Source organism: Lissotriton vulgaris, chromosome 4_1 (assembly GCF_964263255.1).
Source record: "Lissotriton vulgaris chromosome 4_1, aLisVul1.2, whole genome shotgun sequence".
NCBI lineage: Eukaryota > Metazoa > Chordata > Amphibia > Caudata > Salamandridae > Lissotriton > Lissotriton vulgaris.
Window position 1 is genome coordinate 1,807,330,394 of NC_141691.1, and position 25,280 is coordinate 1,807,355,673.

At 41.9% G+C, this 25,280-nt stretch overlaps 1 protein-coding gene across 1 annotated transcript in view; it reads left to right on the forward strand.

Annotated features, from left to right (window-relative positions):
• LOC147724585 (fibrocystin-L-like) overlaps window positions 1-25,280 on the forward strand; it is a 505,554-nt gene that overhangs the window by 440,864 nt on the left and 39,410 nt on the right. Inside the window, exons 73-77 of the mRNA XM_086918064.1 lie at window positions 1,125-1,282; window positions 14,347-14,482; window positions 15,775-16,125; window positions 17,495-17,646; window positions 21,956-22,105. Of these exons, the coding sequence (XP_086774190.1) occupies window positions 1,125-1,282; window positions 14,347-14,482; window positions 15,775-16,125; window positions 17,495-17,646; window positions 21,956-22,105 (947 nt within the window). The remainder of the gene's footprint in view (window positions 1-1,124; window positions 1,283-14,346; window positions 14,483-15,774; window positions 16,126-17,494; window positions 17,647-21,955; window positions 22,106-25,280) is intronic.

The following is a 25,280-nucleotide window of genomic DNA, read 5'->3' on the forward strand; positions in this document are numbered from 1 at the left end:
CTTACTTTCCCCAGCACTTTCCCAAAAATAATGTGTTCTCTCTCCTTTATTCTCCTGCATAAATGTTCCAAAACACTTCCTCGCCTCTCTTTGATCCCATACATTAGTACCAAATATTAACAACAATCTAACCACAAGAGCACCTTCCTTCCCTCCAGTGCTCCTGGCATTTCCTATGCATACCAAAATATACCGAAAAAGAGTCCTTTCCCACTCTACGAAAACGAATGTCTATGATTTGTCTCCCCCTTAGGACACATGTATAACCACGGCCATAAAACAGTTGTATATAGCTTCCTACTTAAAGCAGTTGTTCTATCTTTGCTCAACGGTGTCCTTCCTTCAATTCCTGAGCTCTTATGCACCCTCTTTCCCCAATCAATGATACTTAACCACTCATAAACAGTGATAACTGACCCTTCTGTGCCCCCTCGCGAATGAGCACACCACCCTTATTCAAAACATCTGTATACCATACACCTTTGTTCCCCAGCCTCAGATTCACTGCTCTGTTATAATAAATGTCACTTGGTCTATCCTGTACATCTTTACCTTACTTCTACTCTCTTCAGTAGAGTGTAAATTCCTGGTATTCTCATAGTCCGGTACTGCTTGTTTTATAACGATATAGGCATGGAAGGCGACTGGCCTCAAAGGGTTAATGGTACCACCATAAATATTTAGGAGAAACAGGAGAAGAAAGGGCAGGCTGCAAGCATGTGTTCCTGCTTACTTGCTCACCTTAAGGTTCATGCCACAGCCTACAATCCAAGTAAAGTACTGTGGTGGCCTCAGTCAGAGGGGTGTCCCTGCTTGACCCAAAGTCTGTATCAATCAATTAGTCTATCATTCTAAAAGAAAAGCAACACTAGACAGGCCTTAACAGCATCACTCTTCCCATGTGTCACTGCAATGGTGGCAAAACTACGCTTTTTTAATAAGTAGCTTAAATCCTAACACAAGCCCTATGATAAGAGTGCAACCATTTTCGATTTCCTAGATGCAATGGGTGGGGCTATTTTGGGTGTCCTTACATTGTCAAACATTTGGGGCTTCTGCATGTAGTGTAGCACTTGGCAGTGGCCTACAAGTGTTTTAATATCTCTCTGTGTATTTTCTTTTAGGTCCACAGGATCATGGCTGGTGCTCAGGATACACGTGTCAGAAGAGAGTTTCTTTGTTTCACAGCATTGTAGCGAGCGGCAAACACTTTGATATTTTTTTCACAAGCACCAGCCCTCAGAAACTCCGATTAATGCTCCTGAATGTCGATGACACAAAAGTAAGGCTTATCCCACCTATCAATATTTATCTGTAAATATGAATTTGAACATTGAAATGATCAATGCAATAAGTCATTATAGGTTGTTGAAAATAGATTATAAGATATAAAATGGAAACTGCATAGCAGTAAACACAACCTTATTATGAACATACTACCGTTATGATAGAGATAAGTTGTTACAAGTCATTTAAATTTTATTTTTGCTTCTAAAAAGGTGCAACCTATTATTGTATTTGGCAACTTTCTTCCTATATTCAGCAATTACCGTAATTGGACAGTGAATTTAGATTACAATACCCAAAATCGTACTTTTTTGTATGTGAGCCATAATGAACTCTGATGTAGTGTAAGGTTTACGGATATTGACTAATGAATACCATTGGCATAGCATTATGTAGCAAATTCAGTTAATTTATTTTCTTTAAAGACAATTTTTGTGTAGCACAAAAGGAATATGTGAACCATTTCTTTGTTTTGCATTTGTACATCTATTTATTTGAACACGAATGTAGGTGTGAGCCTGTTAAATATTTCCCAGGCTGACACTCTGTATAAAAATGCATGCTTTATTATAGCTCCCATACTGGGAACATGTCCTGATCAAAACAGGAAACCAAGGTATCACTGTGACTTCAAATAATTTATAAGCTACACATCTGTAGGTCAGCAATATAAGTGCACAGTGTCTACACTTAGGCCCTAATTATGAGTCTGGCGGTCCATGAAATGCCAGACTTGTGGAAGCGCGGCAGACCTATTACGATTACAGCGGTCGGACCGCCATTGCGCCGGTGCATCTGTCAGGGAACCACTGTTTCCTGGCGGTCAGGAGGCCACAATATGCTAGGCAGGGCCACCGCTGTCTCGCCAAGCATATTACGAGTTTCCTCTCCATGGCAGTTCCTCCTCCATGAAAACTGTGGCAGAGAGGAAACAAAGGAAGCCCTACAGGGACTCCTTGTGCCTCTGCGCCATTTGGTGCATTTAGTAGGGCAAACATGAGCCCCCCTGTAAGCATGCACCCCAGTTCCCGCATGGCATGAATTTTAGTCCATGCCGTGTGCAGGAACAGTTTTTGGTGTTCCCATTGTGGTGCCCATTTTTAGGGCAGGCGATGCTTGGCTATTGTTACGCCACGGTCACCAATCCAGCCGTTATAAGTAACACTGGATGGTGGAGTTAATGGTTGGGCTTAGTCTGCCCGAGGCTATCATAGGTGGTGGTCCATTTATTACAGGGTCCTGCCATCAGTACGCCGGGGAAGTTTGCCCAATGTTAGGTGGGTTTCCTGATGCAGACTTCTGTCAGGATATACAACATCAGCCCCACTCATCATTCAGTTTTGACAAAAGTGCATCCACTGCTCCTTCTCGTTTCCATTTTAAAACATTAGAGAAAGCGACAATGCAGTATTTCAAAAGCAGATGTAACTACAAAGAGCACATTTTGATAATACATTTTTATTAGTAAACAATAGCAATCTTAAGAGGCATTGCATAGCTTCATACACACTTTGACCCCAATTCCATCACAGTCTCTCTCTCTCTCAGTGAGTCAGTCTCTCTCTCTCCCAGTCAGTCAGTCAGTCAGTCTCTCTCTCGCTCTGTCATTCAGTCTCTCTGTCAGTCAGTCTGTCAGTCTGTCAGTCTGTCAGTCAGTCAGTCAGTCTCTCTCTCTCGCTCTCTGTCACTCTGTCAGTCAGTCGGTCTCTCTCTCTGTCAGTCTCTCTATCTCTCTCTTTCTGTCAGTCTGTCAGTTAGTCAGTCAGTCAGTCACTCTCAGTCAGTCAGTCTATCTCTCTCTGTCAGTTTCTCAGCCAGTCAGTCTCTCCGTCAGTCAGTATTCAGTCTTTGAGCCAGTCAGTCTCTACTCTCTCTCCACTCTATCTCTTTCTCTCCATTCTCTCTCTCAACTCTGTCTACTCTCTCTCCACTGTCTCTCCCTCGACTGTCTCTCCCTCCACTGTCTCTCTCTCCACTGTCTCTCCACTCTCTCACTCTCTCTACTCTCTCTCCACTCTCTCTCTCCTCTCTCTCTCCTCTCTCTCTCTCCACTCTCTCTCTCCACTCTCTCGCCACTGTCTCTCACTCTCTCTACTCTCTCTCCACTCTGTAACCCAACTCATTAGTACTCATTTTATCTACTAGAGGATATAAAGCTTATTGAACATGAAGGGGATTCCAACCTTTGACAATGAGGTCAAACAGATCTCTGGAGTGGATGCATTCCAACTCATCGTTTTTGTGTTCACCATACACCATCACTTTGTGTATGGTTTCTATAGAAAATTGCATCCAAATAAACAGAGGGAGTCTTAACCATCCAGGAGAGACTGCACATAACCCACAAAGGTGAGTGTGAGTTTTGTGATAACCTACATAGCATACTTCATGAGTTTTAATGCAAGGGCAAATTGGGCGAATGCCCCAGACCTCCACCTTAAAAGGGGAGAGTGAACTGCTCTCTGCTTTATTTCTGTCTATCTTTGTATGTAAACATTTCTCTTCTCTGTCTCTCTAACTGTGTCTATCTTTGCCCTCGATCATCTCAAGTATTTTTGGGGGAAAGGCATCTTTCTTTTTATTTTTATAAACACTTTTTGAATTAGTTTTGGTTATTGGCAATAAGAATTGTAAACATTTTCGTCCTTAAATGGGTCAGCCATATTTGAACTTTATTTGAGTGACCCCTTTTCTGCAAGTTTGCTTGGCATCATGCAGGCTAGGCTTGAAATAGCAGAGAAAATGAATACAATCCAAAGTTGTTCTTAACATGGGCGCTTAAAATATGTCTTTCCCAGGCCCCAAACATTTTTTAAATCACGAATTATGTGCTTGATAAAATCACATATTTTAAGCACAATGAGCCTGTAAATGTGAACAAGGATGTCTGTCTATATAGTCACCAGCGAACAGTTCATAGATTCCAGCGGCCAAATTATACAGAAACAAAACTAAGCTAACACTGACTTTTAAGCATGTTAGAATGGGGCCTATGTAAGAGTTTCTTTCCCTCTCTGCATTTAATGTTAACGGTAGAAAGATTTGTCTAGAGAGAGCGCCACGACTCCCCTCACACTACTCTGGGTCTGTCAAAGCATCGGCATCCCATGTGCACCACTGTTCACCTCCTTTCACCCTCTCCCGCTCCTGGAATAAAAGACATCGATCAAGGGAAGGTCAGAGGTCAGGGGCCCTTCTTTACAAGAAAACACCTTTGAAGCTTAGCTGGCCACCCGCCCCTCCAAGGTCGAGGTCCCTCCACCCACCTACTCCACTGCGATCTGCGCTATATTTAGGACCACAAAATTACAGACAGCATCCAACAGAAGCATTACAGGTGCGGTGCAGATAGGTTACAGGTATGACCAGTAGTATTCACCCTGAACTGATGCTCTGACTTTCATGGCGCCCTTCTCTTGTGACTTCTGTTCACCTAGTTTCCAGCATTTTTGCTTCAAAGTTGCAAATATCTATATGTAAAATGAATTCAAGAAGAGGCGCCAATAAACAATTTACAGCCTGCCCCCCACCCGATTTGCTTCTGCATGCTTGTCATTAGTGTAAACATCCATCTTTTAGTTTGACCCTTTCAAATGCACTACTTCATTAATGTGTCCCTCGTTCACTCAGGCTCAGCACCAGTACTACCGGTCCGCACCGGTACTCTTTCGCCCCCCCCCCCCCCCCCCCCTCCCCTCCATCTCTCATCGACATCCAGGCTGAGGCTCTCCACTACAGCCCTGAGCCCAGCCTGCCAGTGCCAGTGCTAAGGCGAGGGATATTTCTATACCACCTGGCACCTGCCACCAATGACCAATGCTGCCTGCGCCCTGCCCTGAGGCTGAGTGTACCATTGCAAGCACTGACAGGCAGGGCAGCAGGCTTCCTTATCATTGATCCCCCGCTCCCGTCCGACAGACTCCGAGTCCTGAGCAGTGAGCAGGACACACACACAAACACACGACGACATACTCGCTCACCTTAGGCCTGGCTGGCGGCCTGCAGCTGGCCTGCAGATAAGGTGAGCGGGGCGTGCACACTGGGCAGCAGAAGACAGGGGGCGACTGACTGGGCGAGGGGCTAGCCACCAGACCAGGGGCTAGTAGTACTAGTGGTACTGCTCTTTAGTACCGCGGCGGCCGCACCCTTCTTCTAGTTCTTGCTTCTTTGTTCTTCTAAAGTCACGCGCTGCATGCACTACAATGTGAATGTTATGTTATGTTATGTTAAGGCCGTACTTTTAGAGCGCACGGCTACCCCAAGGGGTGTCCAGGCGCTTTGGCAAAGAGAACCTGAAACCTAAGAACACAGAGGCATTAGCACTACAGTCACAGTGAATGTGCATGACAAAGTTGGCACTATTAGTCACGAGGCGAGCACCGCCCCCACCCTAAAGACCGCTGCAACGCGGCGCGCAGACGCACATAGACAACTGCACGCCGCCACAGGCCACGTCCATGCCCACGAGCACGGACCATTTAATTTATTTTAAATGATGTTGTTGTGAAGACAACGAGCCGTCCTGCCAGCACAGTACGCGAGCTCCAACTATTTAATTAATTTAAAGGCTCGGGCAGGCCGGGAGGACGTGCGCACGCACAGCGCTATAATTAGAGTTAAAAAGACAGAGGCATGTCATGCCAGGTCACCGATGGTGCGCGCACTGTTTGGCCTGGCTAACTGGCTTTCCGTGCTGTGTCTTTGTTCCTTACTGTGCCGAGAGTGAGGGGGCCCCTGGCTGGAGCGTGGGGGCCCCCTGCGGGGGCCTAAATTGCTAATACGTCCCTAATGTTTAAATACAGGCCGGCACCGTCCCCCCGTGGTGTGCTGGCTGGCTGGGGGCTGGCCTGCTTGCAGTTGTCTTCTGCCGAGACGAGAGACGTGAGGTGGCCCTTGGAGCGTGGGGGCCCTGGGTCTGGGTGGAGGAGGTGAGGCTGTGTTAATACGCCCAAGGCCAGTCAGAGTGTTTCACTTAACCCGCTACTGTCTGCTAGCCTAAGCTTTGCAATGCTGCCTTGCTTGCAGCCGTATTCTTCCTGTGCTGAAACTAGTGAGGCCAGGGGGGCCCCCTGGCCTGCAGGGCCCCCCGCACCGCGGGGGCAGCATGGGCCTGTGTTACGCCCCTGGCAAGAAGGTTCAAACGAATGAGAATGTCTGTTAATTATTCAAATTTCTCTTTTGTCCTTTATTCATTTGAAATCATTTGTATTATTTTCCCAATACATAATTTATACAGAAGAGGCATATCATGTTTTATTTGAGCAAATGTTAAAGGCATTTTATGTACCATGCTTCATACAGCCTAGTGGCCACTTCAAAGCGTGGGACTCTGCAGTACACACTGTTCATCCTTGTAGGCTCTTCATAAACATTGCTTGCTTAACAAACAATTCTTCAGGGCATTTTTGAATTGGCGGTGAAATTATCAATGAGAAGTTAATGTTATTGTTAACTGGATTTGTAAAGCGCAGCTGCTACCCTAAGGTGTCCTGGCGCTAAGGTGAGTTAGATGGGGTGGGCTGGTGAAGTTCCATAGAGAAATCCCCAGAGTGGCAAGAAACATGTCACCAGACCTTGCCGTGTTGACCCAATACAAGGTAAGCCTAATCGGGTAATTTTACATCAAATTTATTTTAGGACAACATTAAAGCCAATTCTCTGTTTCATTAGAAGCCAATTTACCATCATAAACAAGTGCACCTTTTATGTTCATCCTTTGCATGATTCCTGTACCTCAGTTCGGATCTTTGGAGCCTCTGGAGATGTGTGGTAATGCATCCAGAATAACGTATATTTGCATAATCCAGACGGTTTAAAGTAGAGCAGCTGTGTCTAATGTATCAAGATATGGGACAACATAATTTGCCTGTCTATGTTGAAAGGTATTGCCTTTCACTGTAGCAGTTAACTGTGCATGAATTAGATAATTGTTCATTCAAGTAAACTCCCAAGTTCTTGATGACAGTACTTATAAAATGAAGCTCACCCAATGGGACAGATAATTGTATAGACACCCCAAACAATACGACTTCTATTTTCCCACAGGTATTGACTGTTTGCTTTTCACATTCACGTATAGATTACTGAGAGGCTGTGGCTATTCATTCTTTTCTCCTGCTGCCATCTTGTAGATGGACCGTTATCTGGTTGTCATCAGCCTAGAGTTGGGATTTAAGGCCATATTGTCATATAAAGTGGTAACTTGCACTCATTGAAAAGAAAAGGTGCAAATTCTGCGGCTTGTTGTTCTCTATAGCTCTGCTGTCTATAGGTACCACATGTACTGTGAGGGTGTTCTGCTATGCCAAGAAAGATGTCAGCCAATCATTACTAGTTCCTCCAACACTAACATTTTCAACAAAATGAGGCAAGTTGCTGCCCCTGAATTGTAGTCGATACGATTTGTTTTCATATAGTAAAAAGATCTAATTCTGGACAGAGAATTAAACAAACATTAGATTGAAAGTTGTCCATCTGTGGCATATTCAGAAAATATTACTGCAGCTGCTCTTACACCACACTGTACAAACGAGTGGCCAGCAGGGAAGCATAAATGGACCTAACATTTGTTTGGCCAGTGTGGAAGAAGATTGTATTTCTTAGCAAGGGGTACATATAGGATGTTTCAGTGGAAATGGAACTACAACATGAACTAATGGTTGGTTAACAAGACTCTTCATCAGTGGTGTCAGGGCAGGCGTAAGGTTTTTTACTTTGTCGCCAGGCAGGCAGAGCAGAGAACTTTATTGTCTTGATCCAAGATCCCATCATCTGGAATGAGATCAATGAAAAGTCCTTGAACTCACCTCTCACTGGTTGATGACCAAGAACTAAACAACTTAGAGCCAGGTGATAGAGAGAGCTCATTCGCCATGCTGAGTTTCTCATTCATTTCCCCAAAGAATTATCCCAGCTCATTCACCAAATCTGTAAGACTGGGTTAAAACATACGGACTGATTAACTTTCTGACACATTAGTGAGCACAGATGATTATAAAACTTCAAACTATCTAAAGATAATATAGTTTATTTGGTTACTGACATAATAACCATAGGCTCAGAAGTATTCCACCAGAATGTTAATTCTGTATCATCTGACTATAATATCGTAGTCAGAGGGCTGTGACTACAAAAATATCACATGCAAAATGTGTGAATGTAATTGTACTTTTTTACCTTAATAATATCAAAGTTTAAAATTGTATTTACAATAATAGCATTTTTAGAATGTAGTTACAATGAATAGATGAATGTTTTCAATTCTTTACTTATATTTTAGATAACATTTACATTACATTAATTTACAATAATAATATAGTAATGTACAGTTTTTATTGTAGTGTTTGTTTGGAGACAGGATGGGAGCTGTTTCTATAAAGTATTTCATTTTTGGGCTGGGTGATTAGTTGGGGATTTGTGTGGGTAGTAGCTTAATTACATTACATTCATATTAAATAATTGTTACATTATTTGAGTTTTATTATTGCTAATGATTTAATTGAATATATATGTTTTAGGGTATTTTTATTTTAAATTATTTTATTTTTTGAGTTGCAGGGCTTATTTTTTGTATGGGTGAGTAGTGTTTTAGGGAATTATATATTATTGTGTTTTTAGATCTTTCTTGTTAATTTAAAAATATTTGTTGGTGAAATATTTGTTAGTTTATTCACTTGTTTGCACTTTGTATATTGGGTTGAGGGGTTTATTGGAAGATTGGGTGTGCAGTGCTTTTAATGATTAGTTGTTAACTACGCATGGGTTGTGTATGTGCTTTGAAATATAAATGGTTGTATTAGTTTTTTGTTAGGGATTTGTGTTTTGGGTGTTTTAGAAGTATTTATCATAATCAGCTATTTTTGGAGTGAAGTATTATATTATACATAACTTTTGTTGGAATGAGTTATGGTATCTAAAGATAATATAGTTTATTTGGTTACTGACATAATAACCATAGGCTCAGAAGTATTCCACCAGAATGTTGATTCTGTATCATCCGACTATAATATCGTAGTCAAAGGGTTGTGACTACAAAAACATCACATGCAAAATTTGTGAATGTAATTGTACTTTTTTAACTTAATAATATCAAAGTTTAAAATTGTATTTACAATAATAGCATTTTTAGTATGTAGTTACAATGAATAGATGAATGTTTTCATTTCTTTACTTATATTTTAGATAACATTTACATTACATTAATTTACAATAATAATATAGTAATGTACAGTTTGTATTGTAGGGTTTGTTTGGGGACAGGATGGGAGGTGTTTCTATAAAGTATTTCAGTTTTGGGCTGGTTGATTAGTTGGGGATTTGCGTGGGTAGTAGCTTAATTACATTACATTCATATTAAATAATTTTTACATTATTTGAGTTTTATTATTGCTAATGATTTAATTGAATATTTATGTTTTAGGGTATTTTTATTTTAAATTATTGTATTTTTTGAGTTGCAGGGCTTATTTTTTGTATGGGTGAGTGGTGTTTTAGGGAATTATATATTATTGTGTTTTTAGATCTTTTTTGAAAATTTAAAAATATTTGTTGGTGAAATATTTATTAGTGTATTCACTTGTTTGCACTTTGTATATTGGGTTGAGGGGTTTATTGGAAGATTGGGTGTGCAGTACTTTTAATGATTAGTTCTTAACTACGCATGGGTTGTGTATTTGCTTTGAAATATAAATGGTTGTATTCGTTTTTTTGTTAGGGATTTGTGTTTTGGGTGTTTTAGAAGTATTTATCATAAACTCTATTTTTGGAGTGAAGTATTATATTATAAATAACTTTTGTTGGAATGAATTATGGTTAGCCATTCCCCCATAAATGCACTTTCCAAAATGCTTGTTGAACTGGAGTTAGAACAGCAAATTTGATCCTCTAAATATATGCAGTTTCCCTCAAGGATCCTCTCTGAGCCCGTCCCTCAAGGATCCTCACTGAGCCCTACCCTCTTCAACGTCTACATGAGCCCCCTCGCGGCCATCGCACGCCAACACAACCTCAACATAATCTCCTACGCCGACGACACCCAGCTGATCCTCTCCCTGACCAACGACCCCGCCGCCGCCAGAGCCAACCTGCACGAAGGGATGAAAGAGGTAGCCGACTGGATGACGACGAGCCGCCTGAAACTGAACTCAGATAAGACGGAGGTCCTCATCCTGGGCTTCTCGCCCTCCGCCTGGGACGACTCCTGGTGGCCCCCCGCCCTGGGCACCGCACCCAAACCAACGGACCACGCACGCAACCTGGGCTTCATCCTGGACTCCTCCCTCTCCATGACCAGGCAAGTCAACGCCGTCTCCTCGTCGTGCTTCAACATCCTGCGCATGCTGCGGAAGATCTTCTGGTGGATCCCCACAGAGACCAGGAAGACCGTCACCCAGGCCCTCGTCACCAGCCGACTGGACTACGGCAACGCACTCTACGCCGGAACCACCGCCAAGATCCAGAAGAGGCTCCAACGCATCCAGAACGCCTCGGCTAGACTCATCCTCGACATCCCACGACACAGCCACATCTCTGGACACCTAAGAGACCTACACTGGCTCCCGGTCAACAAGAGAATCACCTTCCGCCTCCTTACCCACGCACACAAAGCTCTCCACGATCAAGGCCCGAGCTACCTCAACAACCGCATCAACTTCTACGCTCCCAAACGCCACCTCCGATCTGCCAGCCACGCCCTCGCCGCCGTCCCACGCATCCGCAGAGCCACCACAGGAGGAAGGTCCTTCTCCTACCTGGCCGCCAAGACCTGGAACTCCCTCCCGGCCGACCTGCGCCTGACCCAAGACCACCTCTCCTTCAGGAAGAAACTCAAGACCTGGCTGTTAGAGCATTAGCGGCAACCCCCCTCCCAAGCACCTCAAGACCCTACGGGTAGGTAGTGCGCTCTATAAATGTCTTTGATTGATTGATTGATTATTTGTTGGGCTAGATTTGGAATCGTAAATCTGACCACCTAAATATATTAACTTTATTCAGTGTTTGAATATTAAACATGACACCCCCCAAAAAATATATGGAATTTCTTCAATGTTTGTTGACTAGATTTAGAACAGTGAATCTAACCCCTGCCACCCTATTTGTTGGACTGGAGTTAGCATAGTAAATATGATGTTCACAAATATATGCTCTTAACTCTGTGTTTGTTGTACTGAGTACTATTGGTAAATATGCACTCCACCCAAATGTATGCACTTTTATCAATATTTGTTACACTGACGTTAGTTGGTATAGTAAGCCTGATCCCTCAAATATATACATTTCCCAATATTTGTTGGACATGAATAAGAATATTAAATCTGATTCTCCCCCCAAATATATACTTTTCTACCTAGTATTGTTGGACTGGCATTAGTGGTTACAATCCTTATCCCTCAACATATGTACTTCCCCAAATGTTTGTTGGGCAAACACTTAGAATTATAATAGTAAATTTGATGCCCTCCCTTAACATATGCATGTGTCACAGTACTTGTTGAACAGAAGTAAGAATAGGAAACCTACCCACTAAAAATAAATGTTTTTCCCCACAATCTCTTTGACTGGATTTAGAATAATATATCTGTCCCCCTCAAACTTATACATTTTTCTTCATGTTTGTTAGACTAGAGGTAAATCTGCCCCCTTTCCAAATATATGTTAATTGGACTGGAATAGTACATAGACTGTATGCACATTTTGAAATAGTTGAATCGAGTCACAAGAAAAAAGGTAAGAAAAGGATTGAAAACAATAAAAGGGGAGAGGGTAGAAATACCCTGACCCCCTAAGCCTTCGCAGCGGGTCCCAGGGAGACCCATAGGGCCAAAAAAAGCATATATTTTTTCCGGCAGGATTCGTACTTGGTGCACGAATCCAACAGAATTAGTTTTACAAAACCAACCGTGGACTCCACCGCATTGTTTGTTTTAAGCCCCTGGGTGGGCCAAATCCCGAGGTCAATGCCACATTATCATTCTGGGGCCCGAGCAGGCTCCCGCTGCAGCCAGGGACGGCCACCTCCCCAGGGTAAACATCATGAAATGTGGGGACATGCAGCCCAGGGGACCACCACCTCCACGGGGCTTCTTTTTTTTAACTTCTTTTTTTTTTTAAAAGCGAGGTGGTGGGCTATTGCCCCCTACACAACCCCAGGGACCGCCACATCCCCAGGACTTTTTTAAAAAATAAAAGGTGTGTGGGGCGCCTGCCCCCCATGCAGCCCTGGGGACTGCCACCTCCCCAGATCTTTAACTAGTGCATCGCGGGGGCGCTAGTTACAGTTAACTCAGCTATCTATAACAGCTGAATATCTTTGGTTTTGTATGAGTGAAATGTCAGCCTAACTATAACGTCCCTAAAACCTGTGGTTTGTTCAGTGAACATCTAAGGTTTTTTAAATGCTAATTCCTAACTATAATATCCCTGAAACCTGTGCTTTTTCAGTGAATATATATAATATATATCTGTGTGTGTGTGTTGTGTGTGTACATATATATATATATATATATATATATATATATATATATATATATATATATATATATATATATATATATATATATATATTTGTATGTATATATGGATAGATAGATAGATAGATAGATAGATAGATAGATAGATAGATAGATAGATAGATAGATAGATAGACAGACAGACAGACAGACAGACAGACAGACAGACAGATAGACAGATAGATAGATAGATAGATAGATAGATAGATAGATAGATAGATAGATAGATAGATAGATAGATAGATAGATAGATAGATAGATAGATAGATAGATAGATAGATAGATAGATAGATAGATAGATAGTTAGATATTTTTGTACTTGATATTTGGGTAATTTCAGTAAGTAAGAAGTATGTAAAGTCATTATTTCTTTAGGTCGATATTTTGAGATGTATACTATGGTGCCATAGTCTTTTTTCTTGGTCGATATTCTGACATTCAACTATACTGAAATAAACCATTAATAATGCTCTAGTAGTGTGTTCTTGTAAAGGAACAAAATCCGGCCTTGCTCTTTCTTTTCTTTTGCTGAACAAATTAAACTCTGGGTGGTGCGAATTTAACCAAACCACCACAGTGGTTAGCGCTAGTCTTCAAACCCCAGTTAAAGTATAAGGTTATATATCAAAGGGATCTGGTTGCTAATTTATCTATCATTAGAAATGCACCTGTGTGTTTTGGGCCATCTTTGCCAGGAAGGCACAGGTATGATTATAGCCACCCAAATATGGGAGTATGGTTAAGTTGCATGAGGGCTGGTCTGTAAAGCTTTAAAGCTAATAGCTGGTTGGTTGTACAAGTAGATGGTTACAGAAAGAATCCTATGTGGCATCAGCTGGCTGTCACCTTCTCTCCAGTCCACACTCATCCCATGCTTCTGCTAGCTCTGATAATCAAAACTGCTCATCAATATATACATTAGTTCATCTTTCCTGTAAGAATTCATGTCCTCTCATGACATGTTTTAATCCTGCTGTCAGAGAAGCTCTCTTTTGAACACACATGTGCAAAGAATCATCAGGTGCATCCATAATAATCTCTGGTACACATATGGCGCTATTTAATATTCATACTCATACATCCATGCACCAGAAGGCATAGTAATATCTCATATATTGCACTTCTCACCAAGGGTCAATATATGTTCTAACCTGACGTTGGCTCACAGTGCCATATTACATACGGTGGTCTTGGTGGAAATGTGTACCAAGGAGTACACTATGTTCATGGGTGTGGGATCAGCTATAATGACTATTTTTCCAGTTCTGATGTCTTTGTGTGTGTTATGTGATGTAGAGATATCTATGGAACTTTTCATTCCAAGATTAGATGAGGAAATGTATCTACTGATCACATTTAGCTCCTTTTCTAAATAGATAAGAACTCCTTATCAAGTGTAGAGATGGTTGTTGACCTGTTTTGGTCATATAATAGGTGCTGTGTTTTAGAAGACACCGCCATGTAGATATTCATGTGCTCCAGAAAGTCATTTTATGTTTTGCCATCGCCAATGTCTCAAAATTGTGGTCTAACTTCTCGCTTTGGTTCATAGGTTGTTCGAGTGGCAATTTTCTATGCAAATCCCCAGCGTTTGGACGTGTATGTTAACAATTCTTTTGTTGGCCCTAATAATGCCCAGTGGAATGCTGCCAGGACTGACTTTACATTAAACGAAACAAAATATGATGGTAGGTGCTTGCACTGACTTCTGGCCTTTCCTTTTTTTCGGATGCAAATGGAGTAGCCATCAGACTTAGGGCCTGATTACGATGCCATATGAAATGGCTCAGACCCTTGGATGGAGCAGTTCCTACGGTATCGTAATCGGCTGTTAGGATTCCTTTCCGACCGACCCATTTTGATAAGGTCGGTCGTAAAGGAATCTGTACCGGATTTTTGAATGGCCTCTGATGGGCTCAGAGAGCCAGTCTGCCATTCAGAAAGCCTCCAGTAATCCCTTGTGTTGATCTTTCTGCCCGAGTGATTATGATGGAAGATTTCAATAGCCTTTTGGTGCCGGCCTTTCCTGCAGAGAAAGGCTGTGGGAATCCGACTTTGGGGGCGCCCCCAGCAGGTCCCCCATGGATGCAAGGCCTCTGGATGGAGGCCTAGCCCCCTGTTGATCCCTGCACCCGGTGGCAGGTATCTTGAGGTGCCTGCCACGGGGTGCAGGGATGAACTGCACCTCCGCTCTTTACAATGAGAGCGTACATTCTAGTTTGAATTCATGCTCCCATTGTAAAGTATAGGAATGCGACTGAACAGTGTTTGTCGCATCCTAATTGCTGGGTTGAGACTGACGACAGGAGTTCATTCGGTCCAAGTTCCCAAACGATGTCGGACGAACTCAGGTCCATCCGACATCATAATCATGCTCATAGTCTTGTGAACTTTCAGTTGCAGGTGTTTGCTGCTGTTTTCAATGTACACCAAGCCACTTGGAGTTCTGAAACTTGCACTGTAAAAATTAGAGTCCATTTAATAGTAGAGAAGCATGATGCTAATGGTCAGCTGAATAAATAAGGTGGATGATTGGATGGGTGGGTGGGCGGGCGGGTGGATGGATGGATGGATGGATGGATGGATGGATGGATGGATGGATGGATGGATGGATGGATGGATGGATGGATGGATGGATGGATTGATGGATGGACTGACGAGTGGGCAGAAGATTGGATAGTTGTCAGGTAGATACATAGTTGATTGGATGAATACCAACTGTAAATGAGAATTAAATAGGTAGACAAGTGATGTAAATTCATAGTTTGGATGAAGAAATAGGTGGCCAATGAGACAGGTTGTAGAAGACAGCCATCAAAATAGATAGCATAGGGTTCACCACTTTAATCATAAATCATCCTAAAGTTATTGCAGTCAGATTGATTTATATTGCATGTTTACTATTTATTACAGCTTCACTGTAATGAGATGTACTAGATGTAAGCCTCTGAGTGTCTGCGTTTTGTTCCTATTTCCCCAGGACAGTATGTCCCAGCATTGAACTCCACTACTCCTGGTGAAACCTACTTTGACAGTACCTATCAGATGCTATATGTCTTGCTAAGAGGATCAACACCTGTTGAAATTCGCACCTCCCCGCTGCTCGTGATTTCATTTAACCTCCCCGCCATGACTGAAGATGAGTTTTATGCAGGGCCGAATTTGGTGAACAATCTTGCGCTTTTCCTAAAGATCCCAGCAAATAAAATCCGCATCACAAAGATCACTAAAGCTTCAAGTAGGCGCAGAAAGAGGGCGACCGGATTGTCTGTTACTGTACAGATTGCAGATCCTCCAGCTCTGACAACAAGCAACAGTACCAACACCACAGGCAAGTGTCATTTATTTTATTAAAATGTGTTTCAGTAGTCATAGCACAGGCAATGACACTAACCATGATCAAATGTGAGGAACGGTATGTGATTCTGTGCAAGAGGTGCTTTGGACGTGAGCCGACTACAACAGTTCACTTGTGCCACATCGCTCCTGTTGGAGAACCACGCTAAGCAGACATCCAGATGCCAAATGCCCCCACACAGGCTCACTTTTATAACCCCACCACAAAAGGCATGACCCTGTGCCCTGTTTGTCCGAGAATGACTTAAGTGGAATCACACAACTGTTTTACAAAGTCTAGGCTTTGGACATTGCTGTGAAGATCGTGAGGGACTTTATCAAATTTCCTGTGAAAAGCTTGGTTTCTTCTAAGTCGCACAGTAGGCGGAGCTTCTGAGAAAGTTGCCCAGGTCCCAAACAATGTGAATATCTCCCACAAAGTGATATTGTCCCATCAACTGAAATACCTTAATGGCAGACAAGGATGAAGGTTTGTTGAATAGATATAGGAGCATGGACAAATCAGGCTAAGCGACTAAGTGACAGAATGCTGGGTATCTGAGATAAGCTGATTGTTATTTTAGCTGATATTTGGGATAACAGTAGCTTCCAATGAAAAGTTTATGAGAAGTACATGTTTACTCTTCACTTAACAGGTCACCAGTTGAGAAGACAGTGAAACAATAGAAATCATATTCATATTTTTGTTACGTGATAACCCTTAAACTATATTGAGGAATTTTCTACTGAGGGGTAGGAGGTGGTAAGAACTTTTGAAGAGTGCGCTACACTGTTTAAAGGTTGCTCAACTTTAATTAGTACTGTTGTTCAAGCATTGCTAAGCTCAATTAACAAAAGCTGGTCTGTTTAAATTTAGTTTAAGGTGAGGTCATCGTTTCCTGAAAATTGATGTTGCTGATGGTCGGACAGTGCTTGCTGCTAGAGTGGCGTTGGCAAGTTGTCATGACAGGACTAGTTATGAGACCTCTGACCTGGAAGTACAGCTAAACCTGGAAGTGGTTTACAATGTACAGCGTTAAATTATTAGTGATTACTACATAGTCAAGTAATAGCCATTCAATACTGTGCAACTATTGACTGGCTACAGTGCAATAAAAGAGAGAAAGAGAGAGAGAACTAGAGAGATAGAGAGAGAGACAGAGAGAGAGAGAGAGAGAGAGAGAGAGAGAGAGAGAGAGAGAGAGAGAGTGTGGGGGGGGGGTAGTATGTGTGCATGTGTGTGTAAAGGAAGCTAGTATGACATTAGGTTGACTCCAGGCCAGACCTAAAATTAATTAAATGAGAGCCTCTGTTCCCTGGGACAATGTGCTATTTTTTAACACTGCTTTTTTGGTGTTTTGCAGGGCAACTACAATACTCGGATCTTCAAGTGCTTTCCAAATCAATTGCTGCAGCCGCAGTAACTGGAAACCTCAGTAGTAGCCTCAATGTTAGTATTGGATCTGTGGCGATGAAAGAGCCGGTTCCACCTCCGGATGACCCTAGTTGGCAGCAGGTATGACATCAGGCAATGGAGAATAACTATTCAAAATTATGGCTGAAATAATTAACCAGTTTAATGAAGTATGGGGCTATAATGCAGTCAGTGCTGGAATTAGAAAAGATTTACTCTGGGAATACAGAATTTGGGGTTCAAGTTGTGGCAGAAGAAAAAGGAGTCACAATGAGCAGAGTCATAAAAAGGAGCAGAGTCTGACAATCATTGTAAACATTATTTATTTTAAATGTGCTGCAACGAAATTGACAAGAATGACAAATATGAGAGTAAATATGTTCTGCTTAATTCATTATTCACAAAGAGGCTGAATTTTAAGATATCTTATGAGTTACAGCATCTGCTGCTGTAATCTTTGTGTGTGTAGAAAATTACGGGGGATAATAATAATTGGAAGATAACTCCGATGGTTAATGCACTTGCTCACGAGATCTTTTTTTCTTTAGTCATAGTTCTGACTTGTTCTGACTCCAAAAGTAGCAGAGAGATTTGATGTGCCTGCTACAAAGCATATTGTATGATATGCAGATTTGTATCTTAAGTAGATAGGCGAGTTACTGCTTTTGATACAGTGATCTTTTTGTTACAACTAGTTCCTAAGTCACAATCTCTCCTATGTAGCACAGTGATCTGTGAACTGTGTAACAAATTGAAATATTAGTTGATGGGGTGTGAAGCCTTCTCAAACAATAATCAAAACAGTCATCAAAGTGAACCACTAAAGTCTCTAATTAAACTTGTGCTTAACGCTCAGACAGCTTAGAGCAAACCAGTCAGGTTCAACTTAGTGACAATGCGTAAAGTATATATGCAGCACTCAAACAGTAATAAATTGAAAGCTCAATAGAAAAATACAGTAAATTGTAACAAATAACTTAACACCAAGAAGATAACAATTCATGAAATAGAGCCGGAGACATGAATTTCTAAAGTTTGAAATATAAATAGTGCTGAACAGAACAAAGCGCCAACCACCGTTATCTGGTCATGCTAGACCGTGAAAAATTCATATGTTAAGGGCAACTGCGCACAGGTCAGCTACAGAGACCATGTTCATTCTGGTTTAATGTTTAACTTCTGACTTAGAAACTTTTATTGAGAAAACAGGGTCGTCGACAAGTCCTCAGAGGGCTTGATGACAGCGAGTTGCTGAAGAATGGTTTTCCAGTGTTGACATTGATCAAGGCGGGAAATCTCTGAGCGGGTGAAGTCTGTACCAAGAAAGGCCTCAACTTCTATTGAATGCTGCTCAACGTCCGTCCTGTTGAAGCCTTCTGTGTTCGGACTTGGAATTTTTTCTGGATCTCCTTCACCTTGACAAACCAGCAAGCTGAGGCAGACCTGCAAGTTAACGGCTCCAACTTCAAAAGCAATGTCTCTCTCCGTCGGTTATCCATGCTTAAAGTTGGCTAAAATGTTATAAGTTATACTTCTTGCAGTTTGGCAGCAGGAAGAAGACATTCTAACACCAGCCACAGGTGCAGGACCTGGTGGGTACTACTTGGAGGTTAGGACTCGCTCCAACAGAGGCCAAACGCAGGGTCCAGGGTTAGATCCAAATTGTTATGTTGAGCTTTGCAGTCTCAGAGAAAGGACTTCCGGAAGCTTTTTGTGTCCATTTAGCTCAAACGGGGGGGGGGGGGGGGGGGGGTGGAGCCAGTTGCGGGGTCCTGGGTTCCAGTTAAGCAGATCCAACTTTCTTCAGGTCCTTTAGACAGCAGGCCTGGGCTATTTCTAATTCTTCACAGGTCTAGATGTTTTCTGAGGAGAGGTCTGTGGGGTCCACATTTATGCCCAGTGCCAGCATATGGGTAAAGGAAAATTCTTTGTCCATCCTTAAACCTGTTCTTGTCAGTTCCTCTCCTCCCTACATCTGCTGTTGAAGTCGGCCTGATTAGAGAGACAAAAAAGAGGCAGGCCTAGGTGTGAGCTTCCTCTGCCAGTGACAGGGTAGACATCAAATAAAGCTCAGAAAGGGACTGGCCACTGCACCCTAGTGACCCTGTAAAGGGTGAAGACCCTTTCCCTACAACCAGAGCCCTTTGTCCAGGTGACAGCTGGACACTGGCCGGAAAGCCTTTTGGTTATAGGCAGCACAAATGACAACTTTCTAACAGTGTAATTTCCAAAACAGTATTATATAATGCAACTTTAACATTAAGTTCGATTTCACATTGCTATTAAAATGAGTCATTGAAGCATTTGTCTAGCTGCACCCTAAGTGAAATTAAGCATGATCAGTTGTTACTATGTAACCCAGTGTTTATGTATAGGCCAGCCTTGCTATACTGAAAAACGACTGAGAAGGTATTTCACTGCCAAGACATATAAAACATTAAATTTACATGTCCTACTTTTTAACGCTTTCGCTGCGGCGGCAATTCCGCCGCAGCGCTAAGGGGGTGGGGTGGCCGCGCGGCGCTCCGACGCTTATGACGGAACCGCTCCGTCACGGCCCTCGGGTGGGCTGTGCTTGTGACGGAGCGGTTCCGTCATGGCCCCGCCCGCTCAATGAAACGCACAGCGCAGGCGCTAAATCAGCGCCGCGCAGGCGCAGCGAGCGGGCCATGACGGAACCCCTCCGTCCCCAGCACAGCGGTTCCGTCATAAGTGTGGGAGGGGTTAAATACCACGGATGCTGCCTTGTGAGCATGTCGGGCCTACCTCAGATGTGACATAAGTATTAAAAAGGAAGTTATTTATTATGGTTTTGTGTGTGATGTAATGAGTAGTGCTGTAAAATAATTAAATAAAAAAATTAATTAGTAAGTGCTGTTTAAATATTTATGTGTGCATTTACTAATGCACACATACACCTAGCATCCTTATAGTGCCAGCAAATCCCTTATGTAGAAGGGTTGAACAAAGTCAAAAACCTGTCTCCAAATCATAGTTTCTCTGGAGTACTAGTGGGGTGATAAGCTGTGTGTCTTTGTTCCCTTCCATTGAATTGGAATCTTGGTGTTAGGCTCCAGATGGCTTCCAGCCAGGATGATACTTGAACAAAAGAAGGGTTGATGGCCCTTTAGTTAGGCCTTTGTTTTAGACACTTCCAAATCCAGCTAAAAAGAGGCTTTCTGCTGCTAGTTGAAAGGCAATCCCATTAACCCTCCAGTGGGTTCACCCTTATATCCATATTTCAATGCCTAATCACCAAGGACAGGAAACAAATCCGGAACACATCTCACTCCAAAAATAAAACTCAACATTTCTTAAAAATATGTGCTCACCCATAGCCTACTTTGGGTCTTTCCCCTTTAAATAGCTGTATCTTGAATGAGGCAAACGCTCTGAAGTTCATGAATGCCAGAAGGGAAATAGTTACTGCAATAATGAAACTTGGACTACCCACCTCACACTACACACTCCTTTAAGTCACAAATCGTATTGAGGCTGTTAGACCTGGCATCTTTGGGTGTGTTTCCCGTAACCTTTTGCCTTCAGATCTTCTGTTTTTGCTGACTTGGTTTTTGCCAGCCTTCTGTGCACTTTACCACTGTTAACTAGTCCTAAAGTGCTTGTGTTTGTTCCCTAAAATATGGTAACATTGGCTTGCACCCACTTGGCATATTTAATTTATGTATAAGTCCTCCCTAAAGTACCACAACATGTGTCCAGGGCCTGTAAATGAAATGCTCTAGTTGGCCTGCAGCACTGATTGTGCCACCCACGTAAGTAACCCCTTAAACATGCCTTGGGCCTGCAATTGAAGTACCTGTGTCCGCAGCTTTAAACTACCATTTTGACCTGGCAAAAAGAAAACTTTTGCCAGGCCCAAACCTTCCTTTTTAATATATATAAGTCGCACCTAGGGTAAGGCCCTGGACAGCCCAATGAGCTACAAAATGGAAGGACCCGCCCCTGCCTAAATTCTTGGGGGGGGGAGACCTCCCTTCGGTCGGCTGCCCCCTCAAACCCAACTTCTGAACTACCTTTTAGTCTGGTCTGTGTACATTTGCAATGCCCTGGAGCCTCTGCAGCTGCAAGGAGGCCGCAAATTAGTACGGAGGGAAGAATTTTAAAGAATAGATAAACAGAGAGAAGAGCTTCACGTTGCTCCTGCACAGCCCAGCTCAAGCAGTGAATGTGTGCTGTAAACCAATGAAGGTGGCACCCGGGGTCAGTGGGATTGTAATTTCCAATATCTTCTACCACAGAAATCATGCTCGGGACGCTCAATTGTAAATAGTATGAAAGGGTGTGTGAGAATAGAAAATGAAATGCTTCCAATCTGAAAGAAGTAGGAGATTAATATGTGGTGTTTTTGTAAAAGATCCACATCTAAATAAATGATTTTCTGTTTTTCCAGATGGCAAGTGGCAATGTAACAGAAAGAACCGAAGCCCCAGCAAGCTTTGTGTCTACCGTAACCAAACTCATTGTCGTCACCCAACCTGAGGCAGGATTACCCGGAGCACTGCTTACTCAACAACCCTCGATACAGGCGGTGGATGATAACGTAAGCGCAGTCACTCTTAACAGTATTTAATTGCTCTCTGACGTGCTGTTTCAGTCTTGCTTGATTTCATTGCCCTGGTAATGATAACAGGAGACTGTCATTTTAATCTTAACTGAAAATTTCTAGGGCAACCTCTGTATTTTGGAGGAAATTCAGCCTTTCGATCCTACTTTTTTAATAGAGTTTCCCCCAAAAATGGGTGACTTACTACCCATCTCTAAATAGGCCCAAAAAACAAAAAGACTCCTGTTTATCTTTCACACATCAGGGTTTTCTTTAACATGTTCAATTGCCAATATCCAGCATCCTAAATTAAATCACCTCTTGAGTCTTTAAAACTAGTTTGACACAAATGGATAATGTGTCTTGAATGTTACTGAAACGTGCACTGCTAACATTTCTTTGAGAACCAGTGGGATGGTGGAACTGAGTGCATTACAAACAGAGAGCATGCCACAGAGAAGTTAATGGGCAGAATTATTTACTGTGGATTCTACGCCCACTGTTTCATTCTGCATTGAATGTTCAGAGAGGGTACGCTAAACTTTGAAAACCTTTAGATACACCAGTCTGACTGGGCCTTCAATAGATACTGTAGTTCTGCAACAAAATACAGTTCACAAACCTACAGCCAGATACTGCCGCCTCTCGCTTTTCTATGTGGAGATCTGTGCTAAAGTGGTGGATATCTCCTTAAATGTGGGTCTGTGAATTAGTCATAAATGTGAAAGGGACCAGGGGAATAGTGGGAAAATGGTCAATAATTAAGAGGGGGGTTAGAAAACTTTAATGTGAAGTTTGAGAGAGGCATGGCAGTACAAACACACACCTCCAAAATAGTAAGACAACAGTTCACAAAATATACTCCCAAACCTACTACAGCCCTTAAGGTATTAGATCAGGCTTAAATGTTAAATGTACTCCAGGCCAGCCTAGGAGTAAGCCAAGCACCACACATGGCCTACAACTTGGACTGCAAAACATTCTCATAGAAAATATTGGAGATAGGGAATAACATTAACACCCAATAGGAAAAAATGTAAAATACAATACATTATTTCCACATTTAAAATTCTATAAATGCTAAAAATGTGATTATTGATTTTTTTTAAATGTAATGATCAACTTCATTGAAAAAAATTAAACATTTAAAAAATATATGTGTTAAATTCATCAAATATGTAACTTTTCAGCCATGTTTATTAAATAGTAAATAAAAATGCTAATGAGGGTGAGTAATGGTTTCTTTTAAATTATTGTTTGAAATTTAATATTTATAAATTATATTGATTTATTTATTTAAAACAGTTGTTTTGATGAGATAATGTGCTGTAAAACATATTTTCATTAAGAAATATTTTACATTAATTCCAATTCATTTTGTACAATAAATATTTTCATTTATTTTTAAAAAATATTCTAAACTTTATTATATTACTATATACTTTTCCATAAGGAGATCTCCAGCCATTTGGTTGAGATGTCCATCAGTAGGTGAAAAGTTGCTAGTAGTAGCTTTACACTCATACATTCGGTTGTAGTAGATGCCACCCCTCCTTTTGATGGCTGGAGATATGTAAATCTAGACTTGGGTGTAAATCTCCACTCAGAAGTAGTGAATTGCAAAAGAGAGTTATATATAGATGTAGAAGAAAATACATGTATATATTTAACTTTGTGAAAATAGAAGTGTAAGTTATAATTGAAAATGTGAGATGCATTGAAAATTCTTTCAGTGGCGGCAGTAACAGGCATCTGATAGGCCACCCAATGTAAAGCACCCCTCTGATATGATACCTATCTGTTTATTTCCTATACACGTCCCTTAGGTATACTATGGCAGTACAGACTGAGTAAAACTCAACAAATGTACCCCACGCACTAAGAAAATCAGCTTCCAGTGGATCAGGGACATTTTTCTCCCCTCTGGGGGTCTGTCTTCGGAAAGCAAAATGCCTGCAGGTTCGCCTTGCTACTGTAGCAACAGTGTGTATCACCAAAGCAGCTCCCATAAAAGAAAGAGCCACTTGGAGAAACAAACATGCAGCTGAGTCAGGGGATTTTAAAAATAGCAGGCAGACTGCAGCTGGCTGAAGCCTCCACTGCTCTTGCAGCGCAGCACCCAAGATCCACAAGGCTTTGTTTAGAGATAGGTGGTAATACGATAGATGAGAATCATTACAATATATCCTGTACACCCACCTGTCACATTTCCTAACACTTTGTTGTTGGGTAAGTTGCCAGGCCTTCACAAATTTACAAATGGTTAGTTTGTTCATAAAATGCACACAATGCAATAGTAGTCCCGAGCATTGAAGGAAACTACTTTTTGTGCATATATACTTTTTGGGAAAGAGCAGATTGTCATAACTCAAAAATGAGCGGACTAATTTTCCCATGCTATATGCTGTAGTGAAAGGAAGACAAATGTGAATGGCACAGGCACAATAAATGAACAATGGATGAAAGCCCCTATAACTAAGTACATCATGAATATTTTATTTTTTTCAATCAAAACGTCTAGGCTAACATTAGGACAAAAAAATAAAGTAAACAAAAGACAAAGATAGTCATATAAAGAAAAACCAAAGGAAATGATGGACGGAGCATTGACAATACAAGCACTCACCCCCAGTCAACTGATCTGGGTTTAATCCATCACCGTTCTTTAGCCCACTCTGCCACCCCAGTTCAGACATGGCCATATGCAAATCAGTTTGACCCTGTGCCTCATGGCAACAGTCCACCCCGAATTGCCAAGCCATGCCTTCCCTGGACCGGAAACAAGCTACCGAAGACGGCTGATAGCCAGACACCGGTCCTAGGATGCTTGATTCCAGTCCAGTAAAGACATGGCTTGGCAGTTCGGGGACTGTTCCCATGAGGCACAGGGTCAAGGCTGATTTGCATATGGCCATGTCTGAACTGGGGTGGTGTGGAGTGCAAAAAAACGATGGATTTAGGCCCAGATCTCTGTACCTGTGGTGAATGTATGACATTGTTCTGCATTCTGTCCATCAACTGGTTTTTGCAAAGATAGTCATATAGCCTGAGCCATTTCAGACACCCATGTTGCACAAAAATTAAACAATAATAACCTAAATTTAATATACAAATCTGAATACAAATCGTCAAATATATGGAAACATTTGCAGACCGCAAACAATTCAAATTT